The sequence below is a fragment of the Stegostoma tigrinum genome, chromosome 11, assembly GCF_030684315.1.
Source record: "Stegostoma tigrinum isolate sSteTig4 chromosome 11, sSteTig4.hap1, whole genome shotgun sequence".
NCBI classification, from domain to species: Eukaryota; Metazoa; Chordata; class Chondrichthyes; order Orectolobiformes; family Stegostomatidae; genus Stegostoma; species Stegostoma tigrinum.
Window position 1 is genome coordinate 53,485,546 of NC_081364.1, and position 25,833 is coordinate 53,511,378.

The 25,833-nt window shown below is 40.8% G+C and overlaps 1 protein-coding gene across 1 annotated transcript in view; it reads left to right on the forward strand.

The window, feature by feature from the left end:
• The window catches only part of dnah12 (dynein, axonemal, heavy chain 12), a 318,710-nt gene that overhangs the window by 141,829 nt on the left and 151,048 nt on the right, over positions 1–25,833 (forward strand). The window contains exons 33-38 of the mRNA XM_059649958.1: positions 2,661–2,744; positions 2,911–3,099; positions 6,071–6,190; positions 7,922–8,107; positions 10,403–10,554; positions 22,176–22,314. Coding sequence (XP_059505941.1) covers positions 2,661–2,744; positions 2,911–3,099; positions 6,071–6,190; positions 7,922–8,107; positions 10,403–10,554; positions 22,176–22,314 — 870 coding nt within the window. The remainder of the gene's footprint in view (positions 1–2,660; positions 2,745–2,910; positions 3,100–6,070; positions 6,191–7,921; positions 8,108–10,402; positions 10,555–22,175; positions 22,315–25,833) is intronic.

Sequence of the window (25,833 nt, forward strand, 5' to 3'; positions counted from 1 at the left end):
AAATACTTCCCTTTTGCAAAAGCAAATTTTACTATGTATATGCAATGATATGACAAAAATTAAACAAGGCCAGCATAGTAAAAACACTATAGTTAGTAAGTGCTGGTGATATCAAAAACAATTTCTCCTTTACATCAATAATGCCTTTTACCCACCTGATGCCATGCAAGAGTTCCCTTAAACTTTATGCAAAACTTGAAGGTTCAGTCTCTTCTGCTGATACCAATACAAAAATAAGTCAGAGCTCTCCAAAATTCACCTCGGTTTTTTTTTTCTGTATTCCAGCTAGTCTCTGAGGTCCAAGATTTCATGTGGAGCCTTCTACTAACCTTTGGTTACAAGACCCATCAATGTTCCTTTATGAACCACCAGAGCCTATTTCCATGGAGATGTGGCATGCTTGGTTGTTCCAATTCGAAATGTAAACTAATTATTGCTTGCATCATTCACAAGACTCTTTTGTTCTTGTGAATTTATGACCCACATAAATAATTGGTATCTGTAATGGATATAATTATCCTCTCTTCAGATCAGCTGGGTCCACAAAAATATCTTTGTTTCAGCATTTATTTTTATTTCTTTCCACTGGGGCTTATTTAATTTAAATCCCTTACTGAAACAATTGTAGAAATCATGGTTGTACCCAAAACTTAAAGATGGGTATCTGTTGTTTAAGGATTGCACAATCAACTATGACCATAATAGGGGTTACTATTTTAAGCGTAATGAGTTCAGGCTTTGTTTGTTTTACATTTACATGAAGCCTGTTTAGATGAGATGAGATTACCTACCGCGTGGAAACAGGCCCTTCGGCCCAACAAGTCCACACTGCCCCGCGAAACATCCCACGCAGACCCATCCCCTTATAATATAATATTGTTAATTGGGGATTTCCATTAATCCCTGTTCAAAAATATACAATTCACAGTTTAAAAGTTACTTTCTGAAACCTAAGAACTATGAAACTAGCTATTTAGAACAGTCATAGAGTCATAGAGATGTACAGCATGGAAACAGAACCTTTGGACCAACATGTCCATGCCGACCAGAAATCCTCAATTAATCTCATCCCAATTGCCAGCATTTGGCCCATATCCCTTTCAACCCTTCCTATTCATGTACCCATCCAGATGCATTTTAAATATACCAGCCTCCACTACTTCCTCTGGCAGCTCATTCCATACACGCACTGTCCTCTGTGTGAAAGGGTTGCCCCTTAAGGTCCCTTCTAAATTTTTCCCCCTCACCTTAAACCTATGCCGTCTAGTTTTATGGACTCCCCTATCCTGGGAAAAAAAGACCTTAGCTATTAAACCTATCCAGTCAACCTCATGATTTTATAATTCTCTTAAAGGTCACACCTTTGCCTCTGATGCTCCAGGGAAAATAGCACCAGCTTCTTCAGACTCTCCCTAGAGCTCGAACCCTCCAACCCAAAAAACATCCTTATAAATCTTTTCTGTGCTCTTTCAAGTTTAACAACATCTTTCCGAAAGCAAGGAGACCAGAATTGAATGCAGTATTCCAAAAGTGGTCTAGCCAATGTCCTATACCGCTGCAACATGACATCCCAACTCCTATTCTCAATGCACTGACCAATAAAGGCAAACATACCAAACACCTCCTTCGCTACCCGGGTTACCTGTGATTCTGCTTTCAAGAAATTATTACCTTACACTCCTAGGTTATTTTGTTCAGCAACGCTCCCCAGGACCCCAGCATTAAGTGTATAAGTTTCTTGTAGGTAGAGAATCAGAAATGATCCTTTGTTCCTCACAAGGAAATCAGACATCAGTTCAGCCTTGAATTTATGTCTTCTCTGATCATGATTGCCTGATGCCTCACAATCAGATCAGAGGTTAAGAATTCTGTAACACCCTGTTTCTCCAAAGTCTGTCCACCATCTACAAAGCACAAGTCAGGGATATAATGTGATACTCTCCATTTGCCTCAGCTGCAATAGCACCGGATAAACTTAACATCATCCAGGACAAAGCAGCCCATTGACTGCACACTGTCCACCACCGTCAACATTCACACCCTCTACTAATACACAGTGCACACTGTTTCCACTATGTATAAGATTTGCTGTTAGTAAACAGCCAAAGCTTCTCTGCAGCACCTTTCAGCAACCTTGAAAATCTAGAAGGACAAGGGCAGTAAATGCATGGGAATACTGCTACGTGAATTTGCACTTCAAGCCTGCACCATCCTTCTTTGAAATTATATCCCTATTCTTTGACTGCGTATGCTCAAAATCCTGGAACTCTTTTCCTAACAGCATTTTATGTACACCTACATCCACAGAGGGTCAATTAGGCAGATCAGCACCACCCTGTCAAGGTCAATTAGTGATGAGCAATGATGCACACATCTACGAACATTCAATAAATAACATGGAACTTATTGTAGGATTGTGATAAGATCCAGAGATTATAATTATCTCTTCTTCTTGGATTGACAATGCAAGCCTGTTTCTCATCTGAAAGCCTCTTGATTCCAACTCTGCACTTGTTAAAATCTGACGTTACGGTTCAGAAATATTTAATGGAGTATTTTGGGTATTGTACTTGTATACTGTCCTTTTTAAATTCCAATTTATCTTTGTTCAAAAAATCGTTATCAATCATGAAATAATAATTATTGCTTTTTTAAACTAGCTATGTTTGATGAGTGGAGAGATCATTCAGATGTCATCACAGATGAGCCTCATTTTTGAAGCAATGGATCTTTCCCAAGCCTCAGTAAGAGCACTTTTATTTTCTCCTGCAGATCGAAAATGATCAATTGTTTAATTGTTTGCAGTTTGAAATACTGAATTAAAATGTAATTATTAAGTGAGTCAATTACATTAAGAAAAGAAAACGGCTTTGGTATACATCGTAAGCAGATTTTGTTTTGTATTGTTAGCCAGCCACTGTCAGTCGTTGTGGTATGATCTATCTGGAGCCAGCCCAACTGGGGTGGAAGCCTATTGTAACATCCTGGCTTAAAACTCTCTCAAATATATCACATCATAAAGACATGCTGAATCTTTTGGAAGATCTTTTTGATTGGCTGGTGCCTCCTGCACTTCATGTCCTTCGCAAACAGTGCAAGGTAAACAAAGGGTAACTATTTAAAACTGCAAAATATAATTGAATGTTGAATTGTCATAAAACACTTACTTGAAGTAACTAAACTTGAATGATTTGTCCAGTAGGAATGAGGAGTGTAGTGATTTTCAGTCCTGAAATTGAACTTGTTTGAGTTGATGTACCAAATAGCTAACTGGGAATTCAGGTTCAGCCTACAGTTTAAAGGGGCAATGGGAAAATCTTTTAACTGAAGCCATGTTATCAATTTGCTGTGGATAAATCTAAATAGTAATTAATTAATATTAACTTGGTTTGGTATTTGATCTTTAATTAAAAAAAAGCACATGCTTACACATTTTGTTTCCACAGCCATTTTCCCATGTGATATTAGATTAAATCTTGATTAAAGCCACATCTATGAAAATTATTTACTTTTGCACATTAATGCTTCAAAATAAAAATAAAAATATCTTGATGTCACTTGTGTAAAAATGGAAAAATGAGTGCATTCTTATTGTTTTCACATAGAAAGTTAGCAAGGTATTCATCATAAATCACCTTTGTGAACTTACTTGCAATTCAAAGTGGAGTGGTGGAGTTTTGAGGGCATATTGTTACCAACCCCATGTCTACAATAGTTGATTCATGATCCACTAGGTTGAGGAAAAACAAATGGAATGAGTTTTTCTTCAAGTAAATATAAAAGGAAAAGAAACAGCAAGCTCGGAAATTTAGTTGTGAATAGATATACGACTCATTCATTCAAGTATGCTTGGTAAATCTCTCAGAGAGACGATGCGGCCTTCGCAGCATGTTAGTGTACATTTAGTTTCATTAGACTATAAGAAGCAAATTAAAGGGCCTTAACGGTTGCAATTTATCTGAATGATTCTATGCATTCTTCTTTTGTATATGAAAGAGTATATAAGAAAAGTTAAATTTAAGCTGAGGTTAATTGCATGCAAGTACAAAGAACAAAGAAAATTACAGCACAGGAACAGGCCCTTCATCCTTCCAAGCCTGCACCGATCCAGATCCTCTATCTAAACCTGTGAATAGGATCTGATAAATTTTAACCAGAGCCTAAGCAAGGAAGCTGCTGTGATATTCTTGTTAGCAGAAACAAATCTGTAGGTGTTTTGAAATCTGATGAGTCTGTTCTGGTGAAGTAGAAGTAGAGCAACTATTCCTCTGCATTTTCTAGGTCAAATTACTTTATTACCTCGGAATATTCTTATTTGCGCCAAGATGATCACTGCTATGTAGATTTCTAATTTCTATTTTTTCATATTTATCATTGGACTTTTTAATTACTTTATTTTTCTGATGTTTTTCTCCTAAGAATTTGTACTAAAAATCCATAGCTAGGTACTTTGATACCTAAGATGATGCCGTAAGCGGTGCCTTGTAAATTTTTCTCTGTACTCACGTGAGTACATGACAATGAAGCTTCTAATTCTAAGTCTAATACATTTCAATGCTACAGCATGAATTGGGCCATGATTTTTTGAATTAGTGTCAGATATCTACGGATCCAAAATCTCAACTAATCTGAATGCCTATACATCCCATCCACGGTTGGTGAAATGGATTAAAGATAAATATGTTTTAAAGCGGAGTGTCTTCAGAAATTACAAATGATAATGGCTAACTTTACCATTTGTAAATTTTCTGCCTTTGCTGTTATAACTATTTTGCTTTAAATATTTCAATATAATATCTTTAGAGGAACAGAGCCAGAAGAGCATCCCAATATTGTGAAGAACAGGGCTGGGCATTTTTTTGCTGGACAGTCATATAAACATGAAACATTTATTATGATAATTGTAACATCATAATATTTGCATTGCATGCAACAACAAAACCAAAGTACTCTCCTTTTCAAGCTCTCTTAGCTTAATGTGTACAAAATAGTTGGTCATTCCTCTCAAAATGGTATCCAAGTTTGGTGTCATTGTTCGTCTCTCCACAGATGCTGCCTGACCCGCAAGGTGCTTCCAGCATATTCTGTTGTTGTCTTAGGTTCCCACCATCTGAAGGATTTTTCTTTTGTATGAAAATATAAATATTGATTTTGTTTTGTCCATCTACAGTCCAGGATAAAGTAGCATACTTGATTAGTGCTCCATCCACCACTTTAAACACTCCCTTTCTTGACCACCAACACACTGCATGTACCATGTATAACAGGCATTGCAGGGATGTACCCAGCCTCCTTCTACAGCACCTTTCAAACCCATGATTTCTCCCACCTAGACCATCAAGGCCAGCAGAAAAGGGAACACCACTAGCTGCAAATTTCCTTCCAATCCACAGGTGATGGTGTTCCTATATGGTGAATTTAGTGGTGGATGAAGCTTAAAGCAGGTACAAGCTTTGTAAACTTTTGTGCATAGGACCTGATAAATTTTAACCAGAACCTAAGCAAGGAAGCTGCTGTGATTTTCTTGTTGGCAGAAACAGATCTGTAGGTGTTTTGAAATCTGATGAGTCTGTTTTGGTGGACTCTTTTGTGCGTCTAATATAAATAAATGTGCCCATTTGTGCTGAACAATGTCACAGTCTCCCATAACTAACTGCCATCCTTCTCTTCCGAAACCTTCACTCCACCACTTACCTGAAAGCAAGGGTCAACTGATGATTACAGAAACTGCTTTACACCTACTCTGGGGGAAAATCTATACAAAAGCTTTTTAAATTAAACTGTGATGGAAATCTGTAAGATAGGTTCTGGAGCAGAAAACCAGATCACCAGAGCATTCTTTGACCACGGTTTCCCATGTCAAAATCTGCCCTATTACAACAGTAAAACAGATTAGAAAATTTAGTATCCAGAATAAGTTTAGAATTCCTCCTAAGTAATAATAAATGAATTTGTAAGAAAATAAATATTTGTATTGACAAACAGTAAAGTCTAACTGAACTATTTGTTATTATCAGTTTGCATTATATGAATGAATTTAACTGATATAAAATCCATGTTAAATATTCAGGAACTTGTTCCAACATCTGACAGCAACACTGTGGTTTCGTTGACTCGTCTTTTTGAGATGCTTCTCAGTGAAACACTGACAGAAGACTCGGATCCCAAAAACATTCGTGTATGGATAATGGTACAAATGAATACCCTTACTGTAACTTTCAATTTTGCAAGAAGAAAACTAGTGCTAACAATTTTTTTAAATCCTCTCTATAGTTCTGAGTGCTTAGGTGGTGTACTTCAGACCTCTACAAAGCCATTTTAAATGTAACTGGACGCTGTGTGTAAGTGACCTGAGGTTACTTCCTTTCTGGTTTCAGAGCAATTACGACATAATTGTGATCAAGCTACTATGCAGGTTATAATAAATCACGAATTTTAGAATTGATGAATCAAACAGAATGTGTTAATATTTTTCTTGGAGCATAAATGCTGTGGTCTTATGCCTCACACCATTCAGAAAACAAAAGGGCAGATGTTCCTCCCTGCCTTAGTGCTAGTCAGAGCTGTGCGTACATAATGAACTGCACTAGTGTAGCCTGAAACTTCTGGATTTGCTACCATGGCCCAATTAAATAGTCCCAACAGTCATGATACAATCTTGTCCATGAGGATGTCCTGGCACCAACAATAGAAGCAGGAATTAGGCTATTTAAAGACTTGACAAGTATGCTGTTATGAAACCAGCCATATGCCAGAAGTCACACGACGCCAAGTTATAATCCAACAAGTTTATTTGAAATCACAAGCTTTTTAAGTGCTGCTCCTTTATCAGCTAAGGAGTTCCCCTGACGAAGGAGCAGCACTCTGAAAGCTTGTGATTTCAAATAAACGTGTTGGATTATAACCTGGTGTTGTGTGACTTCTGCCTTTGTCAACCCCACTCCAACACTGGCACATGAGCAGGACTTTAGGGCTTGTAATGGAGGATGCTTAGACTTGAAGGCATAACATCAAACCAGGCCATTCAGGAAAGAAATTAGCAAACATTTTCTTCACAAAAAGTATGGCTAGCTCAATAATTTTAAATCTGAGATTAGTAGACTTTTGTTAGTAAATGGTAATTGTCTGAAGTGGGGAAATGGAATCAGGATATAAATCAAGCATGATCTCATTTAGGGGCAGAATAAACTTAAGGGACTTGATTTATTTCTATTATTATGTTTTGACAAAAATTGATATATTTTGGGATGTGAAACTTGTCTTAACCTACTAATCTTCTTTCTGCCTGCTTTGGAGCAACTGAGAACATTCAAATCAGCAGCCGTTTGGGGATAGCTCAAAACTCCAAGTTCTTCAGGGGTTCCTTGTGATAATAGAACAGCTGTAACATGTTCACCTGCTTCTTTAACATTTATGCACGAGCCTTTGCCCATTGTAGGTGCATGCCATGCTCCCCATTCTTTTAAACCCTTCCACTTTTCGCATTTTGTGACAGTTTTAAACTCAATGACTTTTTTTGTCTTTTAATTGGACGTGCTTGACTGAGTAGACAATGAAAAGTTATTTCTCCTGACTAGGGATGGGAGCACAGTCTCAGGATAAGGAGCTTATCATTTAGATCTGAGATAAGAAATTCCTTCACTCAAAAGATTGTCTTTGCCTTTGCCCTCTCAATCCCAGAGAATTATCAGTGTTTGATTATTGGATATATTTAAGATTGAGAAAGGCAGATTTTTTTTTGGACTCCTGGGAACTATAGGGAAATGGGGAGTATGGCAGAAAGCACAGTTGAAGTCAAACATCAGCCATAATCACTTGAGTGGCAGAGTAGGCTCAATGGGATTTGGCCCCTATTTCTATTGTTAATTTTTCATATCCCTCTGCTTCTAAAAAATTAAAATTGACTTCATCTTGTTTTCAGGCTGCCTTTGGCTTTGCATTGATTTGGTCAATTGGTGCATCCTGTGACAAAGAAGGTCGAAAAATATTTGATGCGTTCTTACGTGACTTTGTGTCTGTAAAATCTACAGATCCACCACCAGCTTCTGTGGGAAAATGGGAATGTCTTTTTGAGGAGAAAGGACTTGTCTATGACTACATGTATGAGGTATGTCTTTTTCTAGTCCCTGAACCAACAGCTTTGAAAACTCAAACCAAATCAAGAACTTAAATGAGAATAAAGAAAATCTGACAGAGTCATTGTTGTTGTTTCATGCGTAGTAACGATTATTATAATTTCTCTTGTCAGTTTTCTTTCCTTCATATTGCTTCTCCCAAAGATGTTTACCTTTTGCTGTGATTTAATTCCATGGATGCTGGATTCAAATGGTACTGTACTGAAATCTTGAGAATAGCATCAGCGGATTATTTCACTTAAGAATGTCAAGAGTGGAGACCAGTCTGGTCCTCATATGTTTTTTGCTCACTTATCGAAAATGGATCAGAAACAAAAATTGTAATTGATTTCTTTCCCTTAACTCAGGGGAACTGATGTTCATTGATGCACAATGATTAAGATCAGCCAAGTACAAATTGGAAATCAAAATTGAGACAGCCCAGATACATTTATCTAGTTATAAACCAGTTGAACTCCATTACTCAACAGGAGAACTCTGAAGTAATGATTCTTATGCCCAGTTTTTACTTTGCTAAGATATGGATGTAGGTTTTCTAACATACGTGGTATTATTGAACATAGTAATTTTACTCTCAATGAACATTCCTCCCATCAGACATAACAAATAATGTTATAGGCTAGGAATTTAAGAAAATGAAGTTCCTTTGGCCACCTGTCTAGTCTAGTTTGTCATGCCAGAAATTACTATGATTCCAAATGCAAATTGCAACAGAGATTAAAATTTACAATTCTTGGATTTTTCTAAGTTATCCTGGGTAGCTATACCCATTCCATCCTTTATAAATGTTCAGGGCCTTTAAGAGGAACAAGGATTTTTACTACAGGAAGATTTTTGATTCTAGAAAATGCTGAAGATGTGAAACTGAAACTTTGTTGGCTTCTTCAAGAGTCTTGCCTCCTCATTGGAGCACCATAACATCTCTGTGATGCTCTGCTCCGTGGGTCAGGATAGGCACAATGAACCAACACCAGTCATGCAAATATTCTCATTCCCAGCTGAAGGCGATACTGGACAGTCAGATCCCAGAATGAAACCTGACATGAAGATCATAAGTTTTATTTTTGTAGTTGGTTTCCGTGATGGATGGATACTGAATATATTCAAACAAGGTTGCCAAGGTTCTTTAAATACATGAACTTAAATTTATTACCCCATAAACAAAAACAAAGCTATATATATGTAAGCAAATTTGAATAAAATCCGAATGTTAGCATTAACAACAAAAAAAATCTTCTTCCCAACAGAAGATTCACAGTTCCAGAGAAATACCATTCCTTTCTTAACTGCTTAATTTTAAATTTCATTACGTTTTCCATCTTAGGCTGTTACAATTGCTAGTCAATTTACAAAATAATCTGCCCTCTGCTAGGTCAAACTGTTCACTCGAAATGAAAACCTGGTGCTTCTGAATTGAACTCAAAATAAAACCTCCTAAAGCGTGATCATTTGTTTTTCTTTCTGACATAAACAGAGCAATGTAAATACTTCATCATTAACACTTCAAGGTATCTGGCTAGGCACCTGCTAAGGAATATGATTTTTTTGAAATGTAATTAGATCACTTTTCCAAATGGTTCTCTAATCTTATTTAAAAAACGCTATCACCACAGAACTGAAACTAAAATTCTTTTGCCTCTTTTAAAAATTAAACTTTCCAAACTTTGTCATACCTATAATTTGGCATTCAGATTGGAAAGGATTTAAGAGCCTAGATTTTTCAATATATTCATTAATATATAATGGGAATGTTATGGGATACTTGTCTTTGTCACTGGAGGCACCGCATAAATAAACAAGCAAACCATGCCATATGATTACAAATAACTGATTAGACTCAAATGGGGTAATGTGTACTATTGTGAGAACTAGAAATGTGGTGGTTTGTTAATTGCTTGGAGAGGGTACAAAGGAATTTGACCAGGATGATAATAGGGATGAAAGACTTCAGAGACTGAAGAAATTGGAATTCTTCTCCATAGTGCAGAAAAGGTTAAGGGAAGATCTACTACAGGTCTTCAAAATAATGACGTTTTGATTAAGCAAACAGTGGGAAATTTTTTCCGCTGGAAAGTGGGATGGTTTGCAGAGGTGACAATTAGATGACATACTTCTCAAAATGTGTATATGTGCTTATTTTGAGGAGATGAACAAAACTAAGAGAAATGGTTCGGAAAAGTGACATAAAATTAATTTAATACATACCAAGTAATTTTTATTTTGAACTAATACACTGTTTCCTATCGAATTTGCAATGCTTTTATTAGTTTAAAGGCAGAGGACGTTGGGTCCACTGGAATGAAACAATAAAGACTGTTGCACTGGGTGAAAAGAAAACTAAAGTCCAAGACATTATAGTTCCTACTATGGACACAGTCAGATATACTTACTTGCTGGACCTCTGTGTTACTCATGGAAGGTAAGAAATATACTGTTAATTGGAATGTTCATTGCTTCACAGTAGTTCTCTTTTACACTGCACAACAGAACATAGAAGAACATAGAACAGTAAAGCACAGTACAGGCCCTTTGGCCCCACAATGTTTTGCTGACCTATTATCCTACTCTAAGATCAGACTACCCTGCATACCCTACATTTTACTGTCATTCATGTGTCTATCCAAGAGTCGCTTGAATGTTCCTAATGTATCTGACTCTACTACTGCCGGCAGCACATTCCACATTCCCACCACTCTCTCCGTAAAGAATCTACTTCTGACATCTCCCTTACATACCTTCCTCCAATCATCTTAAAATTATGTCCGCTCTGAATAGTCATTTCTGCCTAAGGAAAAAGTTTCTGGCTATCCACTCTATCTCTGCCTCTCATCATCTTGTGCACCTCTATCAAGTCACCTCTCATCCTTCTTCACTCCAATGAGGAAAGCCCTAGCCCCCTCAACCTTTCCTCATAGACCCGCTCTCCACTCCAGGCAGCATCCTGGTAAATCTCCTCTGCACCCTCTCTAAAGTTTCCACATCCTTCCTATAATGAGGTGATCAGAAGTGAACACAATGTTCCAAGTGAAGCTCAGGGCTCTTAAACTCAATTTCACTGCCAATGAAAACCTAATAGTCATACTGATAATTCAAATGAAGGAAAACTAGCCCATATGCTGTCTTTAGATAGGTGATTTTTTATAGACGCTACAGGTCAGGAATTGCAGTATATGAAATGACTGAATTAGGCCTGAGCCAAAATTAGATTTCCTGATGGCATGTTATGATACCAAGACAATTGCTGAGAAAGGATACATTTGTCAAAGCTTCTTTGTCTTGCACTCGTCAGGGTAATTTGCAAGAAATATCAATGTAAAGGGAAAAAAAAAGCATTTATACTATATGAGACAAATGTTTGCCAAACAAACAGCACTTTCCTCTCATGTAGTGTGAATTTTATTTTCCCTTTACACTAGTATTTCTTACAAATTATCCTGATGAGGGTGGCACATAATTAGCATTGCTGCCTCACAGTGCCAGTGACCCGGGTTTGATTCCAGCTTTGGATGACAGTGTGTGGAACATACATGTTCTCCCCCTATCTGTGTGGGTTTCCATTACAGTTAAAAGATGCGCAGTTTAGGCAGATTGGCTATGCTAAATTATCTGTAGTCTAGGGATATGCAGGATAGCTGGATTATATGTGGTAAATATGGGGTAGGGTGGGGTCCTGGGTTTGGGTGAGATGCTTTTCAGAGGGTTGTTGCAGGCTAAATGAACTAAACGGCCTCTATGATTCTATAATTCTAAAGTCAGTGGCACATGACAATTTCATAGCACCTGTTTCATGTTTGTTTAAAGGTGACATGCACTTTTTTGCTTTGCGCATTTGAATCTAAAGTTGTCAGTTTCTGAGCTGAACTCAGCAGCAGGAGAGAGGAGAATAAGAGAATGCCAACTTCCATGAAGGGTCGAGATCAATAAGGATGAAAGATTGTGGGAAGGGAAAATGTGGAGCTTTGATAGCATCCACTTATGGTGGGACCAGGTTTAAGGTGACAAGAAGAAAGGTGGAAGGTTCATGTCACAAGCCTTACAATGAGCATTTTTGCAATGTGTCCATCACGTGCAGTGTCCAAATTAGAGTTTAGTGCAGGGAAAGCCCAGTATGTGGTGTCTGGAGTTTTCCATTTGGACAATGGAAGGAATCAAAAATCTCATGATCATTAGGTCTCTGGGCAAAATCCATGGACACATAGGGGCAGAATCTTCTTGTGGCTTTGCATGCTGGCTGGAGAGCAAGCATAAGACCCCTGATGCCTACAAGCCACACATTTATCAGGCAGTGGTCCTTCCCCTAGAATCAAGATCCTAGGGCCAGAAGGCCTGTCTTAGTGAATGTTGCTGGCCAATCAAAGATTGGTAATTCTTTCGCCCAGCAACCCAATGAAGAGCAGTGGCTGCTGCTGAAAGGTCACCTTTTAGACTTGAGGAAGACTCAGGGCTCAAATAATATGCTGGAGGTGAGAAGGCAGCAAGGTTCAGATATGCCACCACCCCATTATCCCATATCCAAGCTCACGACCAGCAAGAGCAGAAGATTTCACCCACGTCCTTTTAATACCTCTCTACCTTTTTCACACTGTTCAGTCACTGTTAAAGTGACATCTTGTACAACCATTATTCCTGCAAACTCAAAAGCAGGAGGAGAAAAGGTGACAAAAAAGCCAGCTTTCTGCTCAACAGTGAAGGCTGCATGCTTGCAGCATGAATGAGAGGCTGGTCAGGATGCAGCTGCCTATGCACTAGCATATCCACTTTTCACAAGCAAGGTTGTGGTGGTAATGGAAAGCTTCCTTTTTTCTGTCCAGAAGATTCTTTCATAGCCCACTAGTAGCAGTATTACCAGTTGATACAGATTTCACCAATGAAAAGGTTCCTCTGTCAGAAAAGCACAAATATTTCCAATAGTTGCTGCTTGGAATTTGATTTAAAGTTGCATGTATAACAAGAAAGCACAAAGAGAATACACTTCTGGTTGTGAATGAATTTTGGGGATTATTTCCTTATCTTGAATTCCTCAGTTTAGATCTCAACAGGCAGTAATACTGTATTTAGTATTGTTCAAGTAAAAGTAAAATTTCACCAGGATATTTTCACAAACTAATTTATCGCAAAGGAATTTACTTTAGAATAATGTAATCACGATGAGTACTAATTGCACTGATTAATTTTTTAAATGTGCATTTGCTCATTAATGCAGCTGGTTCAGGCAATTTTCTGAGAATATCTAAATAGAACATAGAATGGTACAAGGAGACAGTAGGAACTGCTGAAGCACCTCATATTACGCATGGGAACCCTGCAGCCCAATAGTCTCAATGCAGACTTCATGAGCTTCAAAACCTTTCCACCCTGATCTCATCCTACAACCAGCCCAGCTCATCCCTGCCTCCTTGACCTGTCCGTCTTTTCTCCCACCTATATGCTTCTCCCACCTCACTGACCAACCCCCACCCCCACCTCCTACCTACCAGCCTCATCCCCGCCTCCCTGACCTGTGCGTCTTCCCTCAGCTGACCAACCCCTATCCCAACTCCCCACCTACACTCACCTTTACTGGCTCCATCCCTGCCTCCTTGACCTATCCATCTTGTCTCCAACTATCTGCTCCTTTATCCACCTTAATTATCACCTCCCCTCACCTCTCTATTTATTTCAGAGTCCGCTTCCACTCCCCCATTTCTGAAGAAGGGTCCAGACCGGAAACATCAGCTTTTCTGCTCCTCTGATGCTACCTGTCCTGCTGTGCTCATCCAGCTCTACACCTTGTTATCTCTTTATCATAGAACGGTACAACACAGGAACAGGCCCTTCATCCCATGATGTTATGCTGAACATGGCACCAAGTTAAACTAATCCCTTCTGCCTGCCCTTGGTCCAAAATCCACCAGTCCTTCCACATTCATGATTCCTGCCACTGTGTAAAAAAACTGGCCCTCGCAATTTCTTTGATCTTTCCTCCTCTTACCTTAAATGTATCCCCCCTAATATTAGACATTTTCACCTCTGAGAAAAAGATTCTGACCGTCAACCCTATCAATGCATTTCAATTGTATTGACTTCTATCAAGTCTCATCTTAGCCTCCGCTACTCCAGGGACAACAGCCTGAGTTTTTCTGGCCTCTCCTTTATAATCCAGCCAGCATCCTGGTAAGCCTCTTCTGCACCCTCTTCAAATCCTGCAAATCCTTCCTATAATGTGGTGAACAGAATTGAATGCAATGCACCAATAATGATGTTATGCCACAGGGGCTGAGATTTACAGCCTCCGCATGGTGAGGTTGGAGCAATAGATATCAAAACAAAATCAGTGTAATATTTTCCATTTCCATTATTGTTGAGTGTTTCTTATGGACCGCACAGTCTATTCCCGGTGGGAGAGTACTTTCAATATTCTAATCAGGATCCTACTTAGATCAGACTGTAGTTATGAGGTACCAGGTAGATGAATTGTTCACTGTGCATGCTCAGTCCCTTAGAAGACAGCGTTGATCAGTTCAAGATCTTCAAAGCGACTACTGCTCCGAAATGTTTTCTAACAGTCATTAAATTCATGGTTTTCCTAGCCCACAAAAAAAAACTTCGAGCTTGCTGCGTCCCCGTCTGCTCCCTGCATGGTTCATAATACTGCCTCCACCAATCCACCCCAACATGAACTTACATCCTATCTCAGGAACTCATTACTTCCATGTGAGCTCTGTGAATGAAACACAATATTTCCAATGCACCCTGATTGATGAGCTGTCTGGATGGCCACACCCTGCCTTAGAGCTCAGTGATCAAGGCCACATTAAATCTGGTTCTTAAAATTGCTTCACCGCCATGTGTTATAAAGTGGAGGTCGACCGTTTCCACCCCCAGCCACATCGACCAACCAAACATGAAAGCCAAAACACCCAAAGAGGAGCACCTCGCCCAATAATCTGTGAAAGCAGTGTGAAAAGTGGTGTAATCTGCCCTTCAGCAACTTTTAGTGGTTAAATAAAGTAAACCCCTGAATCCAACTCAAAAATAATTTGTTGCTTGTTAATTAATCTAGCTCTAACAGTGAAAAAATTAACTGAACTATTAATAAACTCCTTCTAACTACCAACTATTCCAGAATAAAGCAAGATTCTAATGGTATGCAATTCCAACAAATACAAGTCCCACCTATATCTATAAAATAGTATTTAGTCTCTCGAAATTACAGCCAGGTTCCATATCTTCTGAAATATTTTGTATCTTCTCTGTCAATTCTTCTGTCAGGAATACCTTCTCCATCGATTCCTCTGTCAGGAACGTTGACTCGTTGTGCTGTGGGCACATTTGTTATTTAGATGGTACTTTCTCTAAGACATAGAGGAAGCTGTAAGAGGCAGCAATTCCCTCTTGAGAGCTGAGGGCTTTTAAATCTGGCAAATGGACTTCAGGTCTGTGTCCAACTGTCCCTTTCTTTTATACCCTTGATGACATATCAATATTTCTGACAATAGGATTGGACATATGTTGTCAAAACAATCAGATTTAAATTTGATAGCTTTTGGTATCTAAGTGACTGGCTCACATTGATTGGCTAAATTCAAAACTTGTCTTGGTAAAAACTACTACCTGGCCTGCTAACTGTACAGCCTTTCAATACAAATGTTTCAATTCGGGCACTCTGTGTACTTGCAAACTTTCAAGCTGCTGCTCACAGGCATCCATTTTAAATCTCTAAGCATTGAAATAGCACATCATCTTTTGAAGACACCACACAATGCTTTCCGCCTCCTAGCATTTTACAGACACCAAGTTTTAACTTCCTGTCTCCCAATCAACAAGTACTCTACCCCGAGAAGATTTTCCACATCAAGCAGATGTTTGCCTGCACATCTGCCAATGTGGTATACTGCATCCGCTGTCCCATTGTGGCTACCTCTACATCGGGGAAACCAAATGGAGGGTTGGGCACCGCTTTGCAGAGCGCCTACGCTCGGTTTGCAGTAAACAACTGCACCTCCCAGTCGCGAACCATTTCAACTCCCCCTCTCATTCCTTTGATGATATGTCCATCCTGGGCCTCCTGCAGTGCCACAACGATGCCACCTGAAGGTTGCAGGAACAGCAACTCATATTCCGCTTGGGAATCCTGCAGCCCAATGGTATCAATGTGGATTTCACAAGCTTCAAAATCTCCCCTCCTCCCACTGCATCCCAAAACCAGCCCAGCTCATCCCCACCTCCCTAACCTGTTCTTCCTCTCACTATCCCCTCCTCCCACCTCAAGCCACGCCTCCATTTCCTACCTACTAACCTCATCCCACCCCCTTGACCTGTCCATCCTCCCCGGATTGACCTATTCCCTCCTTACCTCCCCACCCACACTCACCTCTACAGGCTCCATCCCTGCTCTTTTAACTTGTCTGTCTCCTCTCCACCTATCTTCTCCTCTATCCATCTTCGATCTGCCTCCCCCCTCTCTCTATTTATTTTAGAACCCTCCCCCCATCCCCCTTTTCTGAAGAAGGGTTTAGGCCTGAAACGTCAGCTTCTGTGCTCCTAAGATGCTGCTTGGCCTGCTGTGTTCATCCAGCTCCACACTATGTTATCTGGTACTCTACCTAACTTTGCAACAGATGCCATGTCATTGAGTGGAAAGTGCGATTATCCCAGTCTATGGATGTTCATCTGGGTTCTGGGATTCTTCAAGGATTTGACAGGGTAGGCGCAGAAAGGTTTGTTCCCATTTGGGGGACTGTAGGAGCAGAAGACATAATCTCAGCATGAGGGGTTACATATTCCAGATAGAGATAAGGGGGAATTTCTTCTCTCAGAGGACTGTAAATCTGTAGAATTCTTTACTATAGAGGGCAGTTCTATAAGTGGTTATTAAGTACATTCAAGGCTGAGGTAGACAGATTTTCAATCAATAAAAATAAGGGAATTGAGAGTTCTGGGGAAAAGACAGGAAAGTGCGGTCGAGGATAATCAGATCAGTCATGATGTCATTGAATAGCAGAGCAGACTGAATGGGTTGAATGGCCTACTCCTGATCCTACATCTTACAGGTTTAAAATGGTTTCAGGTTTTTTTTAAAATTATTCATTCGAGGGAATGTGGGGTTTGCTGGCTGGGCCAGAACTTATTGCTATTGCCTTGGAGAAGGTGTGCTGAGATGCTTCCTTGAGCAACTGAAATCCTACATGTGTTGGCACACCCACAGTGTTGTTAGGAAACGCGTTCCTGTATTGTGACCCAGCAACAATGGAGGAGTGGCAATATAGTTCCAATCTAGGATGATGTCTGATTTGGAGGGAACCTTGTAGATGACGGTGGTCCATGCATTTGTTGCCTTTGGCCATATGGTTAATGGAGGTTGTGGGTATGGAAGGTTTGTTTGAAAAACCCTGGGTAAGTTGCAGCCATGCATCTTGTAGGCATACAATGCTGCCACTGCCCATCATTCACAAATGGAAAGAATGTTGAAGTTGATATATGGATTGCTAATCAAGTGGCCTGCTTTGTTTTAGATGGTGTCAGGTAGTTGCATCCATCAGGCAAGTAGACAGTGTTTCATCACACTCCTGACTTGTGCCTTGTAGATGGTGTGCAGGCACTGGAGATCCAGGAGGTGAATTAACTGTTGCAAAATTCTTAGTGTCTGACTCACCCTTGTCACTAGTTCTGATCAATGGTATCCCCAGGATATTGATAGCTGGGGTTTCAGCAATGTGCTTATGGAGAGTCGGTAAACCTCAATTTAATTTTAATGGGAGATTCCCATCAGCACCCTTTTAAAAAAAAATCAAAGAATTATTCTTGACATGAAAATCCTTCTAGAAATTCAGTGGTTATCTCAATACTAACTCATTAGTGATTACTAATAATAAAATCAATAAAATGATTCAAGTAAATTGAATCAATAAGAGTCCATCAGTGCAGATAATCATGAACATGAGGATAATTTATAACTATTTCTGTATGTTAATGCTATGACACTATCAAACTCATTGTCATGTCATGCCAGTGCCCTGAATACTATTCCAATTTACTTTTCAAATAAATGTATGGCATAAGGATAGAAGAAAACAAAAGCATATTACTATCAAACAAAGGCATTATTCGATGATTGGGATAACAGCGTACAGCTGGAGGGAACACAGCAGGCCAGGCATCAGAGGAGTAGGAAAGTTGAAATTTCAGGTCAGGGCCCTTCTTCAGAAATGAGAGAGGGGGAAGGAAGATCAGAAATAAATAGAGAGGAGGTGTGGGGCTGGGGAAGGTAGGTGGGATGGTGATAGGTGAGTGCAGGTAGGCAGTGGTGGGGATTGGTCATGAGGTAGGAGGAGCAGATAGGTGAGAGAAAAGACAGACAGGTTGTGTCAGGTCAAGGAGGTGGGGATGAGAGGGAGGGTTGGTCATGGGATGAGGCTGGCAGTGGGGAGATTTTTAAACTGGTAAAGTTCACATTTGGCCATTGGACTGTAGGCTCCCACAGCATAATATGAGGTGCTGCTCTTCCAGTTTGTGAGTGGTGTCATTGTGACAGTGGAGAAGGCCCAGGATAGACATATCACTCAAGGAGTGGGAGGTGGAGTTGAAAGGTTTGCGACCAGAAGGTATTGTCCTTTGTCATGAACAGAGCACAGGTGCTCAACAAAACAGTCTCTGAGCCTTGTCTTGGTCTGACTGGTGCAGAAGAGGCCACATCGGGAGTAGCGGATGTAATAGACCACATTAACGGATGTGCAGATGAACCTCTCTCTGATGTGAAAGGTTTGTTTGGTGCCTTGAATGGAAGTGAGGGGGGAGGTGTAGGGGTGGGTGTAGCACTTTCTGTGGTTGCAGGGAAAGGTGTCAGGTGTGATGAGGCCAGTGGGGAGTATGGAATGGAAAGGGTGTCATGGAAAGAGTGGTCCCTATGAAAGGCGGATAGGGGTGGGGAGGGAAATATATCGTTGAGGGTGGGGTTGGATTGCAGGTGGTGGAAGTAGTGGAGAATGATACGTTGGATACGGAGCTTTGTGGGGTGATATGTGAGGTGAAGGGGTATTCTGTCTTTGTTTTTGTTGTGGGGAGGGTATGTGAGGGCAGAAGTGTGGGAAACGCAAGAGATGCATTCGAGAACATTTTCAACCTCCGAAGGGGGGATGTTGCAGTCCTTGAAATAAGAGGACATCTAGGATGTTCGGGAGTGGAATGCTTCATCTTGGGAGCAGACATAGCTAAGGCAAAGGAATCGGGAAGGAATTGTTAGTAATGTTGATGAACTGTTCAAGCTCCTTGTGGAAGCACATGGCAATGCTGATTACAATTCATCGATGTAGCAGAGGAAGAGGTGGGAAATAGTGCCAGTGTAGCAACAGAAGAGGGACTGTTCTGCATATTCTACGAAGAGACAGGCATACCTTGGATACATGTGGGTTTCCATGGCCACCCCCTTTGTCTGTAGGAAGTGGGACGATTTAAAGGAGAAGTTGTTAAGGGTAAGGATGAGTTTGGCTAAGTGGATGAGGGTGGAGGGGGACTGGTTGGACCTGTGGGAGAGGAAGAAGCGGAGGACTTATAGGCCATCCACATGGGGAATGCAAGTGTACAGGGACTGGATGTCCATAATGAAGTTGAGGTGTTGGGGGCCAGGGAATTGGAAGTCATGGAGGTGGGCATGGGTGGTGTCCCAGACCTAGGTGGGGAGTTTGTAGAACAGGGGGTAGAAAACAGAGTCAAGGTAAGCGGAGATGAGTTTACTGGGGCAGGAGCAGGCAGAGACAATGAGTCAGCTGGGGCAATCAATTTTGTGGATTTTGGGAAGGAGATAGATACGGGCAGTGCGGGGTTGGGGAACTATGAGGTTGGAGGCCGTGGGCGGGAGGCCACATGAAGTGATGAGGTTGTGAATGGTTTAAGAGATGATGTTTTGGTGGTCAGGGGTGAGGTCATGATCGAGGGAGCGGTAGGAGGAGGTGTCAGAGTTGGCACCTGGCCTCAGCTATGTAAAGGTCAGTGTGCCATACCACTACTGTGCCCCCTTTATCTGTATGTTTGATAATGAGTTAGGGTTGGAGCAGAGTGCTGTACATTCTGTTGGGGAGAGTTTGGAGAGAGTGAGAGGGATGAAGGGGCTGAGGCAATCGATGTCAAGATGGCAGTTGGAGATGAAGAGGTCAAGGGATGGCGGGAGGCCTTGGGATAGTGTCTAGAAGGATGGGGTGAGTTGGAGGTGGGAGAAGAGGTCTGTAGAGGGTGGGTTAGACTCGCGGTAAAAGAAATAGACACAGAGGCAGAAGAAAAAATGTTTGACATGCAGATGTGTACAGAATTCATTAATGTGTAGGTGGAGGGGAATGAAGGTGAGTCTTTTACTGAGGACTGACTGTTCATCTGCAGTGAGGGGGTGGTCTGGGGGTACGGTGAATACCCGGCAGAGCTTGGGGCTGGGGTTGGGTGTAGATCTAGTGGCTGGGTTCGAGCTGGGTGTGGGGGCAGAGTTAATGATGTCGCCAACAACGCTTGCTTTGGGTTGGGTGATGGTGGTGGGGCGATGTCGGCAGTGGGTGGGGCAATGTAAATGTCACCAGAGATGTGAGCGGCGACGTAGGCAAAAGTGACATTGTCCTTGATATTGGCGATGGAAGCAGTGTCAGCAGCAGAGACCTTGATGTAGGTGGCATTGGTGGTGCTATCAGTGTCAGCGGCATCGTGGTGTGAGTTGTGGCAGTAGAGGCATGGTTTGTGGCATCGGAAAAGATGTGGCCGGCATCGGCGCAAGTGACAAGTTTAATGGCGTCAGTGGGTGAGCTGATGGTAATCACATGGTCACCTGTGCCAGGCACATTTTTGGGGAGGTCCTGGGTAGGGTTGAGGATTTGGGGGTTGGAAGAGGCCTGTGTTTGCTGGTAGGCACATGTAAGTTTAGTGTACTTATGGTTTTTAATGTCAGATAGGACAGAGTAAAAGCATTGGTTGAAGTTGCAGATCCTACGAAGAATGAAAAACAGAAGAGGTCTTTGCATGTCTGGGAGAGGGAGCGTCTGAGCTGGGATAGGCTTGATTGTAGGGCCAGAAGATGTCGGTGCATTGCTGAGAGCATGTGCTTGAGGAGCTGCAGAGAAAGCCGGTGTTGGAGAATCTGGATGTTGTGTATGTAGAGGTTATCGCAGTCAGGGCAAAAAATGGGAAGGCCTGAATGTAGACTGGAGTCCATTGGTGATGAAGCAGTTCTGTGGGCAGGCACTGAGAAAGGCAACGTGGCGGTTGTACCTGGTTTGCTTCGGTAGGTGGTCGAGCAGTTTCAGGAATGAAGAGATTACCAGAGGGTTGCAGTGGGAGAGAGATCAACTGAGGTCTTTCCAGAGGGACGAGGATAACTTCTTCAAGGTGGGCATCCCTAGAAAAGGTTTCTCAGTGGGGTTATAACTAATTCAGAAATGGTAAAAGCTGCAGATGGTAATAACATAGTGTGGACCTAGAGGAACACAGCAGGCCATGCAGTGTCAGAGGAGCAGGAAAGTTGATGTTTCAGTTCAGGTCCCTTCTTCAGAAATGGGGGAGGGGGAAGGGAATTCAGAAAGAAAGACAGAAGAGGGGAGGGACTGGGGAAGGTAGGTGGGATGGTGATAGGTGAGTGCAGGCAGACAGTGGTGGGGATTGGTCAGTGGGATGGGAGGGCCGGATAGGTTGGAGAGAAAATGGATAGGTTGTGTCATGTCAAGGAGGCAGGGATGAGAGGGAGCATTGGTTATGGGATGATTTTAAATAGATTTTAAATAGAATTCACCCAGGGTGAAGGTGAAAGTTTATCCCATTATTTCCAACATTGGGATCTTTTATTTACATTTACTGTACTCAGTTCTTTTAGTTTACACTTGGATTTGTGGCCATATAAAATGTGCTGTCTGGTTTGCTATTTATTTGTGTATATAATTTATATGCAGTTATATGCATGTAATCAAGTTATTTATGCCAGTATGTTTGCATGTATGTTCATTTTACAGAATACATATACAGTCAGATTTGTTAACCTATATTATGGTTTTAAGCAATTTGTGAAACTAATGGTCTTTTTAATTCACACAGGCCTCTTCTATTTGTGGGTCAGACTGGCACTGGGAAATCACTGTATGTTCAAGATAAATTAATGAACAATTTGGATAAGGATCGCTATGTACCTTTTTTCATAAACTTTTCTGCACGAACTGGTGCTAATCAGATTCAGGTAAATATCCTTCATCACGTTTTAAAGTCTGTGAGGAAAGAAACTTGCCAGAAAACATTCTTAATTTCTTATAGCTCTCTGTGCCAATTACCTAGCTCCTAGTAGACTATCTCTTTGCCTTCTAACCCCAATGACATAGAAACACCAACTGAACCTTCCTGTCGGAAGCCAAAATAAAATAAAATCTCTCTGCATAATCTATTTCCATTGCAAAGAGGTATTTCTGATGTTCTGGATAGAAATTTAAACTGATTATCTTTACCTTAAAAACATCCCTATGATTCTGAGAGTCATGTGAATAATTCAGTATCTCATTAGGATAGCTGTAGATACCCATCTCCCTTAAGAATTCAGAGGAAAGTCATGCCTTGGTTAGGGTTTTCCCAGTCGCACCTCAGACTTTATTAAATACAGAGAGAGCTCCTTTGATTGGAATTCAATATTTTTGTTGATCAGCTTCTTAAACAATTGTTTGCTTCCCTATTTATTTTACATTTTAAAAATTAACTCAATCAAGAGCCTATCCTTCTAAAATATGCATTAAAATTAGATTCATAAAAGTGTGCATTGAGAAATAATTCACCTTGTCTGTTTGTTCACGGCAATTAAATCATCCGTGAGTACCTTTCTAGTTATTACTGTTTAACCTAACCCACTGCCAAGTCTGGGCAGAATTAGACAGGTGGAAAGGAGAATAATATTAGAAAAAGATAAGTAACAAAATTTCCTTCACGTTGAACTGAAAAAACATGTTTTCCTTGTACTTCAATATCCAAATGTTATAAAGATAATAAATTAATTAAAGTATAAGTTTATCAATAAACTTAAGATGTTTTGGCATTTTATATTTTACATTTTCTCATCATATGTTTTATGGATAACGTAAGATGGAGCATATTAGAAACAAAACTTCCAATGCACTGCAGAATTTTATTGCACATTGGGCTGTTAACCTATGGGTTTTAGTGTATCTAAAGTTGATGGTTGGCTAGTGGACATTTCTGTAGCCACGGTGATTTCTTTTTGAACAGTTTTTCACGCCTGGGTTTTGTGCATTGCTACTAAATTTTTCATTTATCTTGGATTGTTTTGCACTGGACTATAGTGATTATAATGAGGTCAGCTAGGGTGACATCACAGAATATGAGTTCTCTGATTGGGGCTGTTAATGTAGTTCAGTCAAGGAGCCTTGGTTGGCAGATATAAATAAGAGTGTCAGAGCTGGCCCTGATGAAGCCAGAACAATGTCAAGTACTGTGCACATGTAAATAAAGGGTGACTTGGAGACAGGATACCGGCCTCTCTGGAGTTATTCCATTAGCGATGTAAATAATTAGGTTCAAGGTTTGATAGAGACTTCAGGAAATTTTTTTGAGCTTGGGGGAAACCACCTGTGGTTTTAGGTTTACTTTGAGTTTTGAGTGACCCTATGGAAGCCTTAGAATAGGATGGGTGTGTGAACTAGGGCTCCTGAGAAAAGAAGGATATACAGTGAACCAGATTACCTATGAGTGAGGGATAATGGGAGCTGCAGATGCTGGAGAATCCGAGATAACAAAGCATGGAGCCAGAGGAACATAGCAGGCCAAGCAACATCTTAGGAGCACAGAAGCTGATGTTTTGGGCCACTAGGCCTAAAATGTCAGCTTTTGTGGTCCTAAGATGCTGCTTGGCTTGCTGTGTTCATCCAGCTCCACACTTTGTTACCTATGAGTGTGGAGTTGCTGTTAGTCCCAGATCAGAGGTATTGGGGATGGAATCCTGGAGAGTTTATTCAAGATGGGCTATATTTGTGCTCAATAAGAAAGCACTCTTGATTTCTTATAGCTCTCTGTTCCAATTACCCAGCTACTTGTAGAATCGAGGTACACAGCAGGCCAGGCAGCATCAGAGGAACAGGAAAGTTGACGTTTTGGGTTGGGACCTTTCTTCAGAAATGGGGGAGGGGCAAGGGAGCTCAGAAATAAATAGAGAAGAGGGGTGGGTTTGGGGATGGTAGATGGGATGGTGATAAGTGAGTGCAAGTGGGCAGTGCTAGGGATTGGTCAGTGAACTGGGAGGAACAGATAGGTGAGAGAGAACACGGACAGGTTGAGTCAGGTCAAGGAGGCGGGAATGGGGGGGGCGGTTGCTAACTCTGGGAAGAAGCTATCTACAGTTACATTCGATAAGTGATTTTAACCTGAAAAGCTGTTAGATACGGGGACATTTGTATGAGTATTGTATGTGTGGTGTTTTGGGATGTGGCGTCAGGGGTGTTATGGTTACTATACAGAAGTTGTTTAGTTTCATTTCAATTTGTAAAGGAAGTGTTGCTGGATTAATAAGGGATGCTTCAACAGTATTTTAAAAATCTTTGACTTTTTGTTAGAAGAAGATGGTTTGGTTCATTTTAGTTTATCTTCATTTGTTTTGATAATAAACTTCAGTTTTAATGTTAAAGTAAAATATGTAGCATTGTGTACTTATGATTCAATGGCAGATGACTTTGGTCATATTTTGTTGTTATGGTTTTAACAATCAAGCCAGGTTTGATACTAGAATCTGACTTGTCCAGTGAAAACATCAGCTAGCCTCATAACAAGAGCCATTTAGGCAGTGCAAGATGAGCAAGAGCCCTATTGGACGGACTCTTGGTATTGTCCTGCCAACAGGAACTGGTTGCCTGCCTCTATTTAGGCAGCTAATTTAAATAAAGTTCCTATTACAGGCAATTTTTCTGGGCTGCTGTTATTTTTTCCAGGAGAGGGGTAAATTTTTGTTGCCTAAACCTAACTCTAACCCATCAACTTCTTGAAGGTGGCCTATTTCTGACAACCATAGTGAGAGACCATTGGAATTTGCGTCTCCATGCCTCAACAAAATGTCATAGGCAGGAAAGGTTAGTCCTAACAGACTACCTGGAGTGACCTTACCTTACTGCATTGGCCCACTGATTTTTTTTTTCTAAATTTTAAAGAGGTGCTCTCAAACTCTCCACACTAGCAACTTAAGGCTGGGCATACTGGACATTATGGGCCATCAACAGTAGCAGAATTGTACTCCAATACAATCTGCAACCTCATTGCCTGTTATATCTCCCATTGCACCATTACCAGTATGCTAGGGCTCAATAAAGAGCAGTACCACCAGGAGCAGCACAAGGGAAAAGTAAAAGCGAAGTGTCAACCTGATGAAGTTACAAAGCAGAACTACTCGCACAATCAGTAAATGATAGACAGGGTTATGTAATCTCATAACAAATCCATCTTATCTAAGCTCTACAGGCCTGCCTCATCCAGTTGTACACTTTTGAGGACAATTAAACAGCTTAATGGAGAAGTCTCAACGACAGGGATGTTCATCACATCCATGCAAATTAGAGCTGAAATATTTGCAACAATCTTCATCCAGAATTGCTGATCCATTTCAGCCTCCTGCAGAAGTCCCCAGCATCACAGATGGCAGATCTCAGCCAATTTGATTGACTTCATGCAGTATTGAGAAACAGCTAAAGGCATTGGATATTGCAAAGGCTAT